At 40.8% G+C, this 21,696-nt stretch overlaps 1 protein-coding gene across 1 annotated transcript; it reads left to right on the plus strand.

The window, feature by feature from the left end:
• The first annotated feature begins 437 nt into the window (after positions 1–437).
• hyal6 (hyaluronoglucosaminidase 6) lies at positions 438–19,649 on the plus strand. The gene is made up of 7 exons (XM_061077278.1): positions 438–722; positions 986–1,160; positions 11,195–11,257; positions 12,575–12,650; positions 17,421–18,390; positions 18,617–18,706; positions 19,170–19,649. The coding sequence occupies exons 1-7, from the start codon at positions 438–440 to the stop codon at positions 19,647–19,649; spliced, it is 2,139 nt and encodes a 712-aa protein (XP_060933261.1).
• The last annotated feature ends 2,047 nt before the right edge of the window (positions 19,650–21,696 follow it).

Genomic DNA, 21,696 nt, shown 5'->3' on the forward strand with positions numbered 1-21,696 from the left:
TATTTGTCCTAAAGTTACATCCTTCAAATACACAAAAGACAGTTTTGTGGCTCTTTAGATGATTTCCAATATGCTGAAAGTAGTCCTTCTCTGTATAACAACAAGCATCGCAATCTAAACACTTAAAAGCAGAGCAGATTCCTGGCTCTAGACTTTCAGCTGTATGGTATCTGGACAAATGGGTGTGAAGGGCACTCCGTGTTTTAAATGTGCAAGGGCAGTTTACATGTAGACACGGCTGGGATTGCCCATGACCAAATGTTGCGTGTTGCAGTCTGTAGTGCTTAAGTAGATTTCCCTTTGTGGCAGACAAAGCCTTGCAGATCTTACACTGCCATCCCATAGGTGAAAACCTAAAGACATAAGAAAAACAAGTAGCCTTTATCACTAATAGTACGCATACTTAAATAAAACAATGTAATGTTAGAGATTTGGACATGAGGAAGCAACGGGCCAATGTGATGCTGTTTGACGAAAGCCTGAACCACTATTTACAGTCCAAACAGATGGATTTGCATGTGAGGCTATGGGATGGCGCCAATGTGAAGACCAAATACATCGGCTCTGAGTTCATGGGCCATTCATCTGCGCTTGATGTCGTTGGGAAAATGACTAACCTGCTGTCAGAGATTGGAGTCACCAACCTTATCCAAATCTCTATGGACGGCCCGGATGTGAACTGGAAAGTGTTCGAAATACTCCAGACAAGTGTGCAAAAGGATGTGAGAAAGTCGCTTGTCAACATTGGTTCGTGTGGGTTGCATATACTCCACAACGCATTCAGGTTGGGAAGTTGAACACGCACTCTCCAGCATTTACTGGCTGTTCCACGACTGCCCGGCTCGTCATGAAGATTTTGTGACGGCAACTGGTTGCAGCACCAACATGCTACGATTTTGTAATCACCGATGGATTGAAAATGTCAACGTGTCGGAACGAGGAATGCTGCTCTGGCCGCACGTAAAAGCCTACGTTGAGATGGTAGGAAAAGGTGAAGTCATTTGAGGCTCTGAAGGACCGCTGTGCAGATCCACTCTTCACCGTGAAAGTGCAAATCTTCAATAGCGTTGCACGAGAGGTCACTCCTTTCCTCACCGCCTACCAAACGGACAAACCTATGCTTCCCTTCCTCAGTGAGGACATGTTCAAACTGATGAAAGGTAAGCGTTAACATATTTTGAAGGAATACATGTACATATTTGTTTGAAGCATTGCAATAAAACAGAATTATATTTTGGCTTTTAAATATGTCTTGTAACATTTTGAAAATCTTAATTAGTCTTGGAGTAATATGTTGGATAAATGCAATAGGTTAATAGAACACTGCCACATAACTGAATGATACGGAGCCCCCCAGGGGACACGGGGGGGGAAAAATGATGGGTGGAAAAAAAAGAGGACGGACTTTTGCGAGATCTCGCGAAAGTTTTGCGAGATCCCGCAAACAAAGTATTCTGGACCAGACCGGTGTTTTGTTGATGAAGGAAGAGGAGCAATGGAAGACGACTTGGAGAGCTTCTTGAATTCAAGAGAGGTCCCAAAAGAGGACATAAATCGAATGAAGAGAGACAAGGTGGGCTTATATCATATCAGACCCCGAGTCAGTGACAGGGTATAAGCTAGGGCTAATGTTTAATGCTCATTACTTCCCTGCTCTAAGCAGTTTGTATGTACAGTCTATGATAGACTGGTTATAAAAAGGCTCTAATGTTAGTCCTACGACCATAACGTTGTGTCGTTAGGCGTTTCATTTTACTTTGCTTTATGTAGAGCTACGTGTGCATACTGTAGCCATAGTAACTATGGACGCCATGGCTAGTTGTGCATTCTGTAGAGGCTGGAACAATGAAATACAACGAAACTGTATCGTGACCACCAGGTTTATCACATGAATACAAATACGAAAAAGAAAATAATGCGTGTAGTGTGTCACGTACTGTGGTACAAGTGTCTTAAACAGCTAGGTTTTCATCTTGCTTGTCCTAGTAATGAATAAGCTTTGCATAGCATAGATTTAACCGTAGCTTATTTTTTTTCATAATCTAGTGTTTGTCAGACCTAAACAAAACCAAAAAATACATCAACACATTTCTGCAGCAGAATAAATACATGTACTGTCACTTGCAGGGGTGTTCATTTACTATTAAACTCGAAACTGCACCCAATTAAATAAAAAACTAGATTTCTGCTTGAAATGGATGTAATGGACTTTGTGTGAAGTAGGCCAGCTTTCTATTTAGCATCTCTGTTACATTACTGTAATACCAGCTATGTCCAGGTGCATTGAAACACTGTAGTGACACTGTTTTGAAAGGGGAGGGTTATGGCTTTGGATCTGTGTGTGTGTGTGTTTATCATTCATGTTCAAAGCAAGCATCTCAAAAATGTCTTCTAATATTTTATGTTTGCAGATTGACAAGGCAGTGTTACAGATGATGAGTGATGACCAGATGGCCAAATATGTCACATCCTACGGTGACCGGATAGCTGTCCTTTCATTTTGTAAAGAAACAGAGACCGCTCAATGCAGCACAGAGAAGGAGACAGTTTTACAAAGACTAAGGGACAAAATAGGAACACGCAAAATGAAAGCAAAAACAAAAGGTGTGTTTCAAAAGACAGGTGAGGGGATGTCAAGACAAAGAAATGCTGCAGGAGGAAAGTCCTCAAGGAAGATTGAAATTGGATGGCTTCATTTTGGCAGTAATGACTACCAGCAAGTGAGAACCAGGAATGGTGGAGGAACAAGGCATATGAGTGTGGACAAAACGACAACTGTTGCACAGATTTTGGACATAGGGAAGGACCTCTTTTTTCCAAATGGGCGCTCAACAAAAGGGCAAGCTGCTGATTTTACATTCCATGTGTGTGATTTTAAAAGACACAAAATTCCCCTTAATGATACTGTTGGCAGACTCTATGAACAAACTGGGCTGAAGTGGCTGAGATTTTACATTTGCACAAAAGAAGAAGGCCCTTCAATAGATTTATCTGAAGGAGCAGATTTACAGCTGGCTGATGGATGTCACACGGATTCAGAAGATTTGATAACTGATCAGCTGGATGACAATGACGGTGACAAAAGCTATGAGGTATGTGGCAGTATGAAATATATTTGTAATCAATAAAATTATGATAATGGCTGGGACAGATGGAACAAATTAGCCTGAAGATTACACTTAAGGTAATAACTCATTTAAACTTGTACTTTGCAGTTGTATTCCCTAAGAGAGAGAGATAAGTTAGTCATTTACTTGCACCCCTGTAGGTGCAAGTAAATCAGTTTTATATGTGTTTGTTGTTGACATATGTGGTCAGACACATTTTTCGTTACATTTGTTTATTCATAAATGCATTTATTTGATTTTATTACATTATTATTACTGTATTTGTACAGGCTTTATTGGTGTAGACTTAAGTGGGTGCTATTTTGAGCCACATGTGTTTTTTGTACACCATTTAATATTATAATAATATGATTTTATTTATTACTGCTGACAACAACATTCTTCTGTCTTTCATTTGTTTCCAGATGCAACCAAGATCCGAACAACAAACCATTGATCTGACCAGGCAGATCTTCAGACAAATGGACTGAGCATCTGTAATGTCTTCTACCCAGAATCCTCTTCTGTTGCCCAGATGTAACCTGGGCTCTTTTTTTTTTGCTGCCTGCCGATATAATCTAATAAAAAAGGCTGCAGCACAATATAATGGGAGTCATCATGTCTGTCTGTGTTGCTTCCTGTCCAGACATTCATTAACAGATGTGCAGTCATTGTCCCAGCGTGTGGAAGGTACTTCTCTCTAAAAGGCTTGTCTTTCTGTAAATATATTTCTATCACCTGTAGAGACGACAACTCATGCATGTCTTCAAGGAAACTGTCTGAACAGGTCTCTTCTCCTAATGATGGCTGGCTTTCATCCAACCTTTGCGTGCAGCCATGGAAAACAACAGTAATACTACTGACTTCCAATAAGGACATTTTGTCCAAACTCTCTTTCTCCTGTATTTTATAGGAGAGGTAAAACGTGTAAGTGTGAAAAGGGGAGGGAAACACCGCAAAGGGTTGAATGTGGACTGGCGATGCCTCAGTACATGGGGTCCCGGCTGTACCAGATCAGCTGTGCAGTGCCCCAAAACATGTTATTGTTTGAACATATTCTGACCATATTTGCTGAGATACACTATTAAAGAACAAAGTGGCGAAGAAAAGACTACAAAAAAAAAGACGACTACTGCCTCTCTAAAACCCAAAACATGTTTAAAAGCACTGAAAACACAAGACGTTACACATAATTTAAATGCATTTAGACAAAATAGATCAATATGTAGAAAAAGTTCCATTAGTGCAGCTGCTATGTGTGTGTTTCAGGAACGTTTACAGTGCTTTAATGTGTCTGAACAGTCTTGGATCGATAGGTTTGACTAGACCAGGGGTAGGCAACCTTTACTAACGAAAGAGCCAATTTGCCCCCTCTTCCCCCAAATTAAGTTTGTCTGGAGCTGCAAAACATGTTTGATAACACAGGTTATACAGTTATATATAGTTATACAACATATATAAAAACTATAGTTTGTTGCATTTATTAAATTATAGAACGACAATAAAAAAACTGTTGACATTTTATTGCTATTTTTACCTGTTACAAAAAAGGAAAACACCAAACTCTTATGAAGAGGAGAACAAAATACATGTGTAAGCCTTCTTTGATATAAATGAAAAACAGAACTATGATTTTTTTCGCTCATCTTCAGCTTGGTACTTTTCAGCAGAGGCTGTGCGCTTGCTCTGGAAATGTCTTTAAACATTACATTTTTTGTTGTTTGCCAATTCCTCGCCACATATCAAGCATACAGGTAAACCTGCATCATTGGCAGTGAAAAAAAAACGTAAGAGCAGGTCAGACTGGAGACAGAAACTGAGGCTCGGTACAAACCACCTGCAGCTTCTGCTCTGATCAAGAAGCTGTGGTGCTGATCAATGAGCAGCTGTGACCATCGAAACTCTGTGTTTTCACTGTTTCTGCTGTTAGGAAGCAGCCGGTCAGTCACGTGAACAAGCTCTGATCTCACTGTGTGCCTCTCTGAGCGAGTGAGCGGAGCGGGGGGCAGAGCCCCGGGGCCTGTGTGTGTGTCCACTGTCTGGGAGTGCCCACACATACATATTTGGCCGCTACTTGTACTTCATGACGGCCTGATACGATGATGATTTAAAAAATGAAAGTGAACATGATGTTCATCATATGAAAACTGATTTGTTAAGTTCACTGTTCGCGAAAAAGATGCGCAACATGCACAGCACTGTACAGGGAGCCACTGCAGAGGGGCTGAAGAGCCGCATGCGGCTTCACAATCGCCGGGTTGCCGACCCCTGGACTAGACTTTGTTCATATCTGAAGTTTTTATGAGGTTGCGTGCTGTCTGCACACAAATAATTCAGCTTAATGCAGGTGTGAAGTTTCTGAAAGCTTGCATGTTAGCACGTGCTAGATAAATATTGGACTGATGAAAAAGCTGTGTGGATGCCGGCCAGTACTCTTGTTCCCACAGCTCTGAGTGTCTAGAACTAACATCCACCTGCTCTACTCAGCTTTTCCAATATTTCCACAGCTGACAGGAACTGCTTCACCTCCACCATAGTCAGCCTTATGAAACCAAGCGGCTGTTGGTGGTGCAGTTTGTGTGAGTGCGGTGGGGTCGTCCGATTTCCTGCTTGTGCTGCAGCATCGCTCAGGAGCACCAGTTCAATCGGTTGATGTAAAATGATTAGACAGTGGTTGTTGTGCACAGAGAATGAGAATGAAAGTGATCCAACAGTGAAAGTTCTGATGGAGTTCTGTTAACTATGGTTTTCTGATCCTGAGACACAAACTGACAACAGGCCCCAGGGAAAGAGTACGTTTCGCCAACAACTATTACTGTGCAGGTTATTTGTATTGTAAGAACTTTCAAAGTAGAACAGCTTTTCTGTGGCGCAATAAAAACAGGATACAGATTTTTTCAAATAAAATAAACTTGATAAAGGATTGATGTCTAAAGTGATGAATATTCTTTAAGTGAGATGTAGGGTGCATGGTCCAAAAACTTCTGACTTGTGTCATGTTTTACAGTGCATATGTGCAGAAAGAAACAGTCTGTAATGTGTTGTAAATTACATTCTATTAAAGTATTATAAGGATCTAACAGTGGGAAATAATGCAGTGTCCTGGAAGCTGTTTCTGTGGCTACCAGCATTGGATAACAAAGAATTAAATGTTCTGATCACAGTCCGAATTGGTGTGAGAGGAAGAATACAGTTTTATTCCATGTTCGCTGTAAACTCAGTAGTAGGTTTATTAGGCCACTACTAGCCCATATGTGTGGGTCAGAAGTGTTGATAATGCTCATTCAATGGCCTGATTGCAGTCTCATCACTTATCTCAGACAAAAGGTCAGTTAAGAGACTAGGATGTTTCAATCCAGGGAACCAATGTTATAGAATTGCTGTTTACTGGACAGTATCTGTAAAAGGTCATCTGTAATCTTTGATGCAAAGGACATACAAAAATATCCAAGAAATCACAACTATGATTTTTCCATCACAGCAGGGAAAGACTAAACTCAGTCAAGTTACTATTACACTTTCCATCTCTATCTTCTTTTAGCTGGTCTGCCCCGTTACAAAGGTCAGTCCAAATGGAAAATGAATAGGGCCCGAACTTTGCCTTGTGTCGCACAGCATTCAGGGCTAAAAGTAAATCCTACACACTGAAGAAACAGCTTATGTTCACATATTTCTGCAGCACAGTCTCCAGCTGAAGGAATTTGATCTAATACAAGATTATATCAATTTAAATGTAAGTTAATATTTTGCAAGAGTAAACCATGTCACAGTCATCTTCAGGTGATAGGGCGTATGGCTTTTAGGAAGTAAACCTTTGTGTTGATTCAGTCTGTTGGTGCAGACATAAACTGATGATTCTGTACATTTCTGAGATGCTGATGCAGAGGTGCGGTGGTAATAAGAGTCCATTTATAATCCTCCAGATGTTTCCTAAGCTGTGCAGATGGCTGAGAAATGCTTGGCTGACTTCAACACCTTTTACAAGGTCACTACAGTGTCAAGAATCGGGCTGCCACTGAAGACCCTGAGAGTCTAGTATCCTGGGGCAGGTAAGGTACATTGAACAATTTAAAAAAAATTGCTATTTTATTTGATAGCGTTATGGCAATCTAGTTGAATTTTAAATTTTAAAAAAGGTTTTTCTTACAGTTCCTGGCAAACATGTTTTCCTGTTTTCAAATCAGTGGTAGATTTTAGATCTTTTTTTCAGGATCCATAAAGGGACTACAATGTACACATAGGCACAATTATATCTTCAAGAATCCTTGATTCAGAAAGCTGCACATTTAAGATATCCCTTGTTTGTAGTTAGTTCTGTAGCTTTGAGCAAAGTCAAACGTTATTGAATATACTGTATTTTGGAAAAAGGTCCTTTGCTGTAAAAAAGCTTAGAGAATAAAAAAATCTTAATAAATTGTGACATTTTTTGTTTGGATTGTGATAGTGACTTAGCAGAGAACCACCCACTGCATTGTGCATGTGTAAAGGGCAACCTGCAGAGAAAGTCCAGACCCAATTCTCCAGAGATCCTCTGAAAACGGCTTATGACTGTTTTCTGTGATTTATCAGGGGTTCTGGTTTTGGGCATTAGTAACCAAGGGGGACTTTGGAGGCTACCAGACCCCTTAATTAAGACATGGGACCCATGAAAACCTCTGTGCAGTATGTCTGGTAAAGTGATTGAAAAAATAGCCCCTTATAAAAAGGTTTATTGGTTTACAGCATATATGCCGGATACAGTGTGTAGTTAGTTGTGTGGTAAGTGTGACCTTCTCTGTTTTGAACATATGGCACAAGACCCCATGTTTTTAAAGACTAATTGCAAACCGATATGCAAAATGTTCTGTTGCTTATATCTAAGCTTTTTTTTTTTTAAATCTATGGTTCTTTCAAGAATCTGACTTCATCACAAAAATATCACTTTTTCTTCTCTTGTAATAATCTGTGTATTGGGAATATTACAGACAGTTCAGACACACACACTCACTCACTCTCTAACTCGCTCACTCAACTAATCAATCAATCAATCAATCAGACTCAATCAGCCAACCTTGTCGAGTCACCGGATACATCCCGTCAAAGATGTAATGGCCTGAGAGAGAACACACATCTGCAAAGGTAGTGGTTCCTGAAACCTTGAGGCTTGAGTGGCTGGCAAACATCAGCAAACACTTACCAGAGTTAGCTTTGGAGCCCAAATTGCTGATGATGTCAACCAAAGAGTCGAGCAACAGTTACATAGAGGTAGCTACACAAATATGACTGCAGGTTGTGTATGTCTCCGTCAAAGTACGACACTGAACATGATTTTTCACCTGTTCAATTCAGCTGGACTCAAGATTGACCTCCAGCTCCTGCGTGAAGGTGAACCTCTTCAGCTGGATGATCAAAACACTGATGACAGAGGAGGAGACAGCAGGAAGAGGGTTGGATCACAAATGGACAAGTGTAAATGTACCAGAATTGATGCATTTTCAAATGAAAACGTAGCGGGGATGTAGCAACAATATTTCGCCATTCACACACACACATTCATACAGTGCATCTACGTGCAGCCCTTTCTTTATCACACATTGGTTACACACTGCTGGCCTAGCCGTCAGGAGCAATAGGGGGATCGGCATTTTGCTCAAAGACACTTCAGCATGGAAGACTAGGATCCAACGCCCATACAACTGGTCAGAGGAAAGCTCGCTCTTCCTCTCGAACCAAAGCTGCATCATTCACCTTCAATGGATGTGAAGTTACTCACTTTGCTAGAGTCGAGACTGAGGAGCGCTTGGTCGACTCCTCAGCATCACACTTACATTTATACTCAAAATGTCTCTCCTTTGACAAGAAACACGAAGCTGAGGCAGATTTTAGTTAAAATCTTCTCATGACGACACAGACACATTAGTATATAATTATGGTGGGATACATATTTGACTCAGTTTAAGTTACTCCTGTAAGCAGTCACTCACTGAGCCTCCAGGGAGAGCTGGATCTCCCTCATGGACTCGCCACCACATCTCCTGAAGAAAGAGAATATTCAAATGAAAACAAAGTCACAACACATCATGAACGTTTTGTATCATTAGTGGACAATGTTGATGACAATGTAATTTGATGAATGAAGTGACCTAAACCACCACAACAAACCAGAAGGAGTTTAAGTTATTTTATCTTTTTCTTTAAATCACAATAATCAATGGAGATGGGGTCAGCTCAAACTGCCCCAACTGGTGCAGGCTATAGGCAGAAAAAAGGAATGATTGGTTGACTTAAAATGTATTTTTCCTCCAGTTAAAAGAAATTTAATAAAAATAAAAACCCACCTAGTTTGCAATTCACACATTCATAACACAGCAGGAGATTCTCTGTTCAGATGTGTTCAAAACAGCAACAAATCCTCCAGATTCTGGAGAAGGGAAGTGCAGCAGAAAGAGGCAGGAAGCACAAACACTGGCATTGGCTCTGATCACCACAAACTCTCTTGACATCTTCGTGGTGTTGTGTATGTGTTTGACATCACTTTCCGCCTGGAAATATTTGTAAAACTTTAGTTTTTACATTTTTTGAGTCTGTTGCATCTTAGAAACGTCATTAACAAGAACTCTAACTTAGACAAGTACTTTATTAGGAAAATACCAATGACTGAACACCAGAATCCGAATTTGAAAAGTGAACAGAATAGAAATAAGAGAAAATATGTATTAAAATTACATAAAGCAGACAATACAATATAGGGCATCGAAAGATAAATAATCAGAAAAATAATAAAGTATGTAAAATTTAAACAAACATTGAAGTATCACACCCTCCTTGCTGTGAACTTCATATTGTGAAGGCCAACATCCAGGGAACATACACGTCTGTATACTGTCTTGTTTGTTTCACTAAATCAGAGTCCTATTGGACACAGTTGGGGAGGGGCCAAACCAACAATGGTAGGGCATCTCTGACCCAATAAAACCCAGGGGACCTGAAAGAGGGGGAATCAGACAATTGAGCAGTTTTTCAGACAGACAATCTTTGTCTAAAACCCTAGAGGTGAGGAAATCATTTAAAAAGGAGGCTTTGGTTCGCAGCATGGTCAGCAGAGACGGAAAGGTATGTCAAATTCATCATAAAACAGTTTTGTTTCATTTAAATCTTAAGATACATTGACCTCTATCAGAATTTCCTCTATTAATTAATCTTTTTTTTTTTTGTTAATGTTGTGTTTTGGCAACAATCTTTCACTCGAAGATTGCCACGGTGTTCTGGTCGGATGTTCTAATCTTTGAGTGATATTTATTTCATGCTCAGGTTAGTGATCTATTGTAAAACTGATTGCAAGCCTGACAAGTGGACTGGTCCTGCACTCACGGTAAAATACTGTTTTTTTGCCTCCTATCAATCATTTGGTCAGTCGAGTTTAATTGCAGCAGTAATGTTTGAAAAACTGTTCCACAAAAAAACAAATAAACAGACAGACTGTTGGACAGATGGACTTAATGACTGATCTGTGAAGGCAAAAGTGTAAAAGGCAGTTTCCCGTTGTTGCAGCAGTGACGTGTCTGAGCGCTGGTGTTAATCAAAGCCATTCAAATCACATCTGGAAAGTGCAGCAGGGAGACCACAGCCTGAAAAACACATGTGAACGTAATCAAGACTCCGCTGAAAGCTGGAAATGAACCAAATATAATCAGTGTGTGTGAGTGCAACGGGCCGTAAAAAGGCTTCTCCAGGCTTCAAATGAACGAGGTTGCTTGAGGTGTCGACAAACCAACAAGCACTGTGTTTGAAGCTGACTGAGGCTTAAACTGAGCAGCAAATGTATCGTTCACCTGTGTTATTGAGTGACACAGACCAAACGCCCTAGCCCCCCGATTGATGAACAGATTACTCAATATCTACCTACCAATTCCACAAACGTCTGTCTGTATGTGGAATGCAAATCTAACGAATCGTTCTTCTCCTCAGCTTCTCACTTGGCATGTCAAGTGTAAATAGCCTTAGAAAGTGCAGTGCCGAGTTTGGTGGCAACTAGTGCTCCATAGTCAGTGGGGGCGGGACAGTGTGCCTTCATTCCAAGTTGAACATGTCTTCTTCCACACCCTCAGATAAACTACAGCAGTGGTCAGCAGTTGGCATCAAATATTACATCTTCAATGCAGATAAACCAGGTACGAAGAACTTCACTCTGCACCATAGACTGTATATAAAAAGCTCTGCACACAACGTACAGCACACAAACAATACAAGTGTCACTATATAGTAGAGCTGTTTGAGGAGAACTCACTAATGACAAGGAAATATTCTGAAGTAGTTCCAGAGCATCAACACAGGACTAGAGAACAGAACATTCCAAACCAGCAGGTTTACAAGAGCACTGCACCTGATGAATTGGCTATATTTAGTCCTATTAGTAGTGGAGCTAAAAATGTAGAGTTTGATCTGAGGGCGGCACAAGAGGAAAGGTCATCGGGTCATCACACTCTAAAGGATAGTTCCTCTGCTGAAACGTGGAAGTCAAAACTAAAGACGTGTTGGATGCCCAGCTATATTTGTGTCTAGAATGTTGAACATATCAGGAGCTATTTTGAACACACAGATGAATTTGTAAGCTATAGCCACATATCTCTTGTTTAGTTGAATATCACACACCTTGTTGAAAGTTAAAAGTAAATTCAATGCATGTGTGTAGTTTTTTTTCAGATTGCCTTTTGTACATTGTAACTTCCCCCTTTTCTACATTATATCTTCACAGTATTGTGGATAAGTTGACATACTGCTACTCACTGAGATGTGTTGTATCTCCTGGCACTGTTTTTAACTTGGAGCTGTTTATCACTGCGGGCAGGTTGGATGGTTAACCACACCTGTCATCAGCGGCCCGTCAGCCTATCGCTGCGTATATACTGTAAATGGGTGTGGTGGCCGTTTTTAAGCATTTTGAGCGGATGAAGACCTGACATGGATCATTTGTGGTTTGGAGTCAGTGTGTAGACTCTACTTTATTCATTGATGCGGCATTTTAAGAAGTCTCTGACCTACAGTAAGAGATCCAGTGCAATTACATCCCTTCAATTATGTTTGTGTCTGAATCCAGGTTTTTTTGCATCCATAGTAGTTATACTTTAAAGAAAAAGTCAAATACAGTTAATGCATTAGGTTTGTCAACAAAATGTCTGGGTGCAAGCGCACAGTGTGAGCTGAAGCAGAGCAAATATGAACACAAGCAGGGGCTATTTGAGAGCAAGTGCAGGGTTTTAAGTGAGCTTTATGTGAATGTGAAAATCAAGTCCTCCTCCAAAAAATTAAAGACCAAGCTCTTGAAAAAATGAAAACAAAATCATGGTTGCTATATAATAACAGGAGAAAATTTGTTTTATGAGGCTCAGAGTGTGAGCGCTGAAGTGTCGGAAAACTGTCTGGTTTTGCTGCTTTTGTCTTTGATGGCAATTCATGCTCCTGTTTTGGTCTGATCCCATCCATCACAGTTTGCATCAGGTCTAACTATCATCCAGTCAAATGGGACCAGCTCTGGCATTCCTCAGCTCTCAAACAGATAATCAGGTATCTTTTATTTAAGGGTACGTTATGGATCAGACCCACGAAGACATCTAGTCTGGAGAATACTGTGTTAAATCCGCTCACTTATTAAGCAACTCCACACATGTTTGGAGTAAAATCAGCAGTCTGACTCAGAGTTTCTGAGGTTTTAAAGCCCCCCCTCCCCCCTTATAACACACACACACACACACACACACACACACACACACACACACACACACACACACACACACACACACACACACACACACACACACACACACACACACACACACACACACACACACACACACACACACACACACACACACACACACACACACACACACACACACAGACCCATGCACACACCACCACCATCATGTGTGGTGTTTCTGGCTGCTGGACATTAACTCTGGATCATTAACTGTTAATTCAAGGCCCGGCTTCATATTTTCCAGACTACACTGTGCAAGCTGGTCACGAATCAAAAGTATCATCCAGACTCAGCCGGAGACCCCAGAACACAGCATCTCCACATTTGCGCACACTGCACCACTGATAAGCCAACGCAGATACAAATCCAGCAAACACAGGCACAAAATCAGTTTGATCACAGTTTATAACCTCCCACCATTACATTTGTCAAGAACATCAGCTTGTCCTGATCCTTAAAGTCTTTTCTTTCATCGAGAGAAACATAAAAACAATGTTGTGTCAGAAAGAAATATTATTCAGATCTTTTCTCATCATAATTACAACAATAGGAATAAGCAGCTCTACAATGCAATTAAAGTTAAGTTTGTTCTCATGGTGACTTTTCATCTGGGACTTGTTGGACTATCCTCAGTTATTATCAAACTTTACTAAGTATGTGGCCAAAAAAGTGCACAGTTAAAGCCAACAATTTGATTAACGCAACAGGAAGTCGGCCATTTTGGATTTAGTGACCATTTTGGCTGGTTTAAACCACAGATATGAACACTAGATATCTCAGCCGCGTTGCCGGCCAACGGAGACGAACGTCACCACATGGCGGCCATCTTGTTGCGGGAGGCTCTCTCACCCATAACATTGTGTTGGTAGTGGTAAATAACCATAACTTGCTCAATTTTCAACCGATTTTGAAACGGTCTGGTTTGTTATAAACGTCAGAGATGTAGATATGACACTGTGTACTTATGTTAATTTTTTTTTTTTTTTTTTTTTTTAAAGTAATAATTTATGCAGTGTCATAACTACATCTCTGACGTTTATAACAAACCAGACCGTTTCAAAATCTGTTGAAAATTGAGCAAGTTATGGTTATTTACAACTACCAACACAATGTTATGGGTGAGAGAGCCTCCCGCAACAAGATGGCCGCCATGTGGTGACGTCCGGCTCCGTCGAGCGAGATATCTAGTCTTTATATATATCTATGGTTTAAACATTGTGTATTTTAACAAACTCCTCCTAGAGCTTTCATCAGATTAACTTCAAATTCAGTGAATGTCATCTTAACAAGATGGTGAGTTTTCTTCACAGGTTGTGACCATGGCGTCACATTTTGATGAATCGCCATCAAAACTCGAGGTTGTTGTATCTCGAACATACATGGTCAAATCTAATCCAAAATGTACGTGTATGACAAGAGTCCCTACTTGATGACATCTACACAGAAATCATGACTTCAAATCACAGTGCCACCGGGTGGCAACAGGAAATGTCTTATTTTTTGCACGTCTTACACTTGGATTAATTCCTCCTCATACATTAACCACTATGTCAAAACTTTGTAAAAGGCATTGATGATGAAGTCCTATGTAAACTGTGATTTTTTTTTGAACACCATATTAGTGTTCTGGGGTCAAATTTCAACAGGTCGACGTGACACATTTAACTGCTGTAACTTCAGTCTACTTTGATCAATCTCCATCAAACTATATTTGTGTAATATCAAAAAAAAGAGTCATGATCCTCTGTGCATTGTCAAATCTACACTTGATGGCTAGCACCATAATACCTTGTGTTTGTTTGATTAGCTCTAGAGTTTATAAGACACATGTAACGTGACGCACAAAGTTAGGACTTTAGTGTTAAAATGAGCGGAATGATCAGGGGCCATGTTCCAACATCATCGATTACTCAGCACACACACGCCTGCAGACAAAAGTTCTTGCCACAGATTATGACTTTTAACTTCATTGTTCTAGAACATCGGTTTCCAAACTGGGGTACGCATACACCACAGTAAATTCATTGTATTTGTAAACCTGCTTGGCAATAAAACCAGATCGTGATTCTGATTCTGATGAAGACTCCAGTCATGTGCATTGAGAGCAGAGGGAGGACGCTGGCAGGCAGGTCAGTTAGTGACAGGCAGGTACGTCAGCAAATCATTTCATTTGTTCAGAAGGATGAGATTGTGAGGGTTTCAGAACCAATTCGCCAATTCGCCATTCCTCTAAGACTCATACTGACATGGGAGATATAGACTTGGCAAGTTCGCTAGCTTGGAGAGCCTTTGTTGCTTCTTCAGCAGCCCTCTGCTGGTAAAAATTATGTATTTTTCAGAACAATAATATGATACACGGAAGTAAACAGCCCAGTCAGAAGGCTGGTGTGACTGGTTGGTAAGTTGCTTAGTAGTCCACATTAATATTGCTGAAGCAGTCACCAAAGAGATGAGGATTTTCTGGTTATCCTGAATATCCCTCTCTTTTCTTAATTTATGGCAATTCATTTAGTAGTTATAATTGTTGAAATATGTCAATCTGGACTGACTATCTGCTGTCCACAGAGCCAACCAACTATGGTGGCAAAACATTAGGATGGTTAACTCAGTGTGACAGCTCACCCCCCTCTGTCCACATCTGGATCCAATTAGTTGAGTTCAGCTTCTTTTCACCGGTTTGTTGTCTCTGTGTGAGACAAAACATCAAACTGCGTCTCCTGTGTCAGTCTTGACTCAGACTTTTTGTTTTGGGGGGTCCAGCGGCTCTGGGTCTCTCGATGGTTTGGTGGACAGACTGACTGGCTTAACCGCACTTTGTTTGTTTTGGATCAGCATAACCAGAATAACCATAACTCAGGGAGGATTATGAAACACACACAGCCTTAAGAAATACTTCACAAAGCTGAAGCAGACACGAGGGAAGTTCTAAAGAATTCCAACCCTCCTAAAAAGCTTTGCGGGGAAAATTTTGACAATTTATTTGTGAGTATGTAAACTCTCAACTCCTCAACCTTTCACTGTCATCTCCTTCAGCTCTCCACTCACTGATCCACATCCATGATTACTGCGATCATAAAGTTCTTTTGCCATTAAAGTCATCAGAAAACTTCAGCTCTGGGCCAGCACCTCCTCAGATGAATGAAAAGTTGAAATGATTGTAAGCGCCTCAGCCCACTAGTGGTTTCCTGCAACCCTGCTCTGGTTACAATCCTGCAAAGAGAATGATGAGAGATTTTCCGTTGCGTCCTCGGAGGAAACCTCAGTGGTCGTGTTTCCCAAGAGCTGGGTCACAATGTCTTTTTCCCCCCCGACTTTGGAAAACATTAAATATGGATTGCTTGCATATGAGGGGGCGCCAATAGCAATTATATGGGGACAGTGTGTGTATGTGTGTTAGGAGGCTCTTACATAAACAGCTGAGGGAATAGTTTCAGAAGAATGATAAAAAAGACAGTTTAACATGTGTTTTACTATGTACTGTATGTACAACTGAGAAGACAGTATACACAGAATATACTTTAAACTAATAGATATGGTTCCACAATAAAAATACACATTTTGTTGAAACATATTTCTGCTGTTATGTGAAACTTACAGCAGAAAAATGTATGGATCCTGTTGTCTAAACTGTAACTTTACTTAATACTGCTTCAAGACAGCAATTCATTTTTTGAGGTTATATCATGAAGAACTGCTGAAAACAATCAATTAACTCTATAATCAGAGTGTGCATTTCATTTGAATGCATTCTGTTGCTTCTCTTTTCAGCAAGTACATAAACTGTGGTTGCAGTGGTTGGGAGCAGTATAAAAAAATATGTTGATGATCTCAACCCGACCTGTCATTGTTTTCATGGCTAAATGAATGTCGCTGAGTATCTTGCTAGTTAAGTAGGAATATGATGTTCACATTCTGAATTTCTTCACTGCTACCAGACCACTGGCCGGTCTAGGAATTTTCTAAATCAAGGGCCATGGAAGGGCCTTCCTTTACACAGATGGGCCAATTACATGTCCAACTTCCATGCACAATTGCTGATTTAATAATTATCACATTTGAGTAGTTCCTTGATACTGTTAGCTCTATAGTTTTAAAGCAAAGCCAAACATCACTGAATAAATTAAAAATACTTTGAAAATAAAAAAACAAATTGTCTTATTATTATTAGTATTGTTAGCCAGTGACTAGTTTATATATATAAAAAAATACTACTTTCGGTACAGGGCACTGTAGGGGCCAACAGATTCCAGCCCACAGTCTGACCCTGGTAAAAGCATTGCTTATAATGGATGTGAAATGATGAGAAGAAAAGGAAAAGAGGGAACTTATCCTGATTGCTCTTCCTGTCCACAATGTCTCTGCTGATCTATGATTTGAACTAGCATCTTTTCCATTCCAGTCCATCAGAGAACAGGGGAGCTTTGTGTTTTGCTCTATTGTGTAATTTGGAGCATTCACTTCAGTGACTTCATCTCATGTGTCCTGCCACAGGCCTGCTTTATTATCTATGTTCACTGAAGCACATAATGTCTTCATTTCCTCTCTAAATGTGTAATTTCTCCTCTCTCCCTGTGTAGGACCACTAATTGCTCCATGAAGAATCGGGGGCCATGGCACAGATGGGGCTCCCATCTCCTTGCGATGGCCTTATGGGTTGGCATTGGAGTAAAGCTCCAAGTTGGGGGTGACCAGATGAAGCCGGCCCGTGCACCTCTGATCCCCCATCGGCCTTTTGTTGTCGTGTGGAATGCACCTACGGAGTCCTGTCGCCTACGATTCAAAGTAGACCTGGACCTCAGTGTTTTTGATATCGTAGCAAACCACAACGAAACCCTCAGTGGACCAAATGTCACCATATTCTATCACAGCCACCTGGGATACTACCCATACTACTCCAACTCTGGGTTCCCCATTAATGGTGGGTTGCCACAGAACCAGAGCATCTCCAAACACCTGAGTAAGGCCCGGACTGATATTGACAAGCTTATCCCACACAAGGATTTTCGAGGCTTGGGTGTCATTGACTGGGAGAACTGGAGGCCACAGTGGGTCAGAAACTGGGGCTCCAAGGACATATACCGCAATAAGTCCAAGGAACAAATCCGGAAACTTCACCCAAACTGGCCAGAGAGCAAGGTAGAGAAAGAAGCAAAGGAAAGTTTCGAAAGAGCCGGGCAAGACTTTATGAACTTGACCTTAGCTCTGGCTGAGGGTCGCAGGCCGAATGGGCTGTGGGGGTTTTACCTGTTCCCAGACTGCTACAACTATGGGTATAAGGAGCATCCACAACAGTACACTGGCGAATGTCCAAATGTCGAGCACGTTCGCAATGACCACCTGATGTGGCTGTGGAAGGAGAGCTCAGCCCTCTACCCATCCATCTACCTTGACTATGAGCTCAAGTCCTCACCGAACACTGTCAAGTTTGTCCACTATCGAGTCAAGGAAGCCATGAGGATTGCGTCTATTGCCCGTACAGACTTCACATTGCCTGTGTTTGTCTACTCCAGACCTTTCTATGCCTACACCTTTGTGGTTCTTTCTGAGGTAAGTTTTTTGTCTTAAGACAGATGCTTAGGGCATCTGCTCACAAGACATCTTGAATAAGAAGAAAACCACTAAATTAAATAAAATGCCCATAAAAATTCTTAAAGTAACCTCAAACCTGAAACTAGTGTGTTTGTAGAAGGTGATTGTAGAATAAATGTCGTGAAAAAGCAGGGAGAGTGGCTGAATTTTAATTTCGCCAGTGTAAAATATCTGTCTGTTTAAGAGTGACCTGCTTCATACCATTGGGGAGAGTGCCGCTTTGGGAGCATCAGGCGTCGTCCTCTGGGGATCATCAGAATACTCTCGAACACAGGTAATGGTAACTAATGGTAAACATCAAAAAATATTTCAAAATGATGAGTTAGCATTGACTTAAGTGGTGCTTAGTTGTTTTTTATTCAACAACATGGACTACAAAGGTCTTTAAATATATTTCAACATGAAATTAATTTACCCCTCCCATACATAAAAATTCTATGGTAAATTTTCTTAAAGCGCTTAAAATGAAGCATTAGAAGAGAGTGTGTCGGCTATACCTCTCATCCCATCGTCTCTGTATTGTGTAGAACGACAAGAAAGAAAGAGAAAAAATAAAAGCAGTATTAATGAATGTATGAAATGCATATCCAAATGAAAATCCCGATCTAGTGAATGCCTTGGCAGAGCAATCTCTGAATTCCAAAGTTTGTAGTTAGGTATGAAATTAAAAAACATAGCTATATATAATATACATTTTAACGGACTTATGATTGTGTTTTCCCTTCTGCCTCCTACAGAGGAACTGTCTGACAGTGAAGAAGTATATCGACGGCCCTCTGGGACATTATGTTATCAATGTCACATCAGCTGCTAAGTTGTGCAGCAAAGCATTGTGCAAGAAGAATGGCAGGTGCGTCCGCAAGAGCCTCGACTCAAACGCTTACCTGCACCTGAATCCACGCTTCTTCAACATCCATCGCAGGCCGACACCCAGGGGCCCCCAATTCCACGTCAGCGGTCACCTCAACAACTATGACATCCTGGACATGAAGAACAAGTTCACCTGCCAGTGCTACCAGGGCTGGACGGGGGTTCATTGCGAGATGCCCCAGGCCCCCCCTCCACCTCCCTCGCCTCAGCCTGCTATCCCTCTGCCGCACCCCCACGAGAACAGCCTGCTGGGGGATATCTTGCTCCTCTTATCCCTCCATTTCTCTTGTCTCTGCCTCATTATCTTCCTGGGTCTTTGTCTGATAATTAAGTGTCTCAATCTGTAGCCAACAAGCCTCAAGCCAGTGTGTGTTAGTTCACAGTGTGATCAGCTGCAGTTTCTCAAATGTCCAATAGATGTTGTTACAAGAAAACTCAGACTTTCCTGAACACAATAGGAAAACCTCCAACTTTGCAAATTCAGCTCTCACTTACCGACTTCACTTCATCTAATGTGTACCTTAGTTGTGGAAATTTTGGCCTGAAGGAATATTACACCAAAAATCATGTTTTATATAACTAACAACCCAGCAGACTAACATGTTGCCCTGTAAAGTTTGTAACTTGCCCATTTGCAATGGATGATGTTAAAGATTTTATGTAAAAAACATCCATAAAAACTTCAGAAACCACTGCCACCGCAATTACCTCTAAATTTTTTATCCAGACCCAGGATGTGGTGAAAGCAGGCTCATAAGAAGGTAGACAGAGATCTCTCTCTTTATCCATGTCCTTCAGCTTGATCGGGGGCCCCAACCCACATCAAATGAATTCTTTAGAACCAGTGCCTCAACTGCAGGCTCCTTCCAAGCTTATCACTCTGTCCTTCAGCCTGAGCAGAAACATTACAGGTCTCTGTTTGCCGAGTGTACACTGCCTTTGTTGCTGCTGAAAACTGGAAGGAGCAACGAGGGGGAGTGAATTATCATTCAGATGTTTCTGATTTCACAAGTTTCTATGGATGGTTCAATACCTGTTATTTTTATTTTGCTGTGTCTCGTGTTGATCCATTACACCTGTGGTGAATCCAAACAAATCTATTGCAGCAAGCTCCAAATATTTCAGATCTTACACAGGGTGAATATCTTCAGATGTAAATGTTAACTAGCTTCAAATTAGCTACTGCATTATGAATGGAACACTGGATTTACAATTGTACATGGTGTTGGAATCCCATGAACCTTCTGCTTTAGGTCTACTGCAGAAGAAGATGCTCTTTTGAATGTGTCATTGTCTGTTGCTGTTAAATTCTTTACATGAAACTGTAAACATCAGAGGGATCGGTCTACACGTATACGTGACCCACGGAGGTTGTTGCCATTTTGGACTGTGTTGACCACAAAGGCAGATAATTCAGATTTATCTTGTGTTTTCCTTACCGCTGTCACCTAAAAGTAGTGCTGCAGTTTGACACAACAAGAAAGATTCAATGCACCTTGGTTTTTAACATGTATATCAATAGCTGTTCAGTTGAGTTGAAGCCTGATATTTAGGCATTGGACTTCTTGTCATTTGCACTCGTCATTTTGAATTTGAAAAGCAATTGAAGATCAAAGAATCCTGGCCTAGCCTAAGAAGGATCCAAACGTTGGATAATGATAGATCTATTGGCTGCATTCGGAGGAAACTTTTGGCTATTCTCACCTGGTGTTAACATGTGTTTTTTGTGATCCGATCTCAAGTAGACACCTCTAAGTACAGGTGTAAACGTATTCAGATCTTATCACTTATCTGTACCAATATGCTGATTTGGTTTTGGCCATCGCCAAAATATCAACACTGACCAAGACATCATGACTGTTGTTTTCTTAAATTGATTAAATCTCTCCTTACTGCAGATGCAGGAGACTCATTCAGAACCTCCTTACTACTCTCTCTCATGCCGACATACAGACACACAATATCGGACGCATCTGTACACTCAAACTGGGTCAAAATTTGGTCGTAATACAAATGACATACGTGTTCATTTGCATGTAGAGCATGGAAGTGAGATCCGATCACGATTGATTAATTGTGAAGAAAGAGCTGCTAGAGTCCTCCATTGTTAGCCATTGTGTTTTCTGATGCTGGAAAGTCCAGAAGAAAACACAACAGCACCCTTCAAACTCATGTGCAGCTCACTCTGACTACAGTGACAACTTGTGCTAAACTATGATATTACAGTTGCTGTTGAGAGCAGGGTTTTGGGGCTGTAGTCTTCATTAGTCTGCTTTTAATCTACTGCATTTGTCTTTTTCACTGGCATCTAAATAAAAGAGATAAATAGAAGAAATCAGTCTCGTAAATTTTTGTGCGGCAATGACATTTGGAATGATTTAGAGAACACATGAG

The sequence above is a fragment of the Limanda limanda genome, chromosome 8, assembly GCF_963576545.1.
Source record: "Limanda limanda chromosome 8, fLimLim1.1, whole genome shotgun sequence".
Taxonomy (NCBI): Eukaryota; Metazoa; Chordata; class Actinopteri; order Pleuronectiformes; family Pleuronectidae; genus Limanda; species Limanda limanda.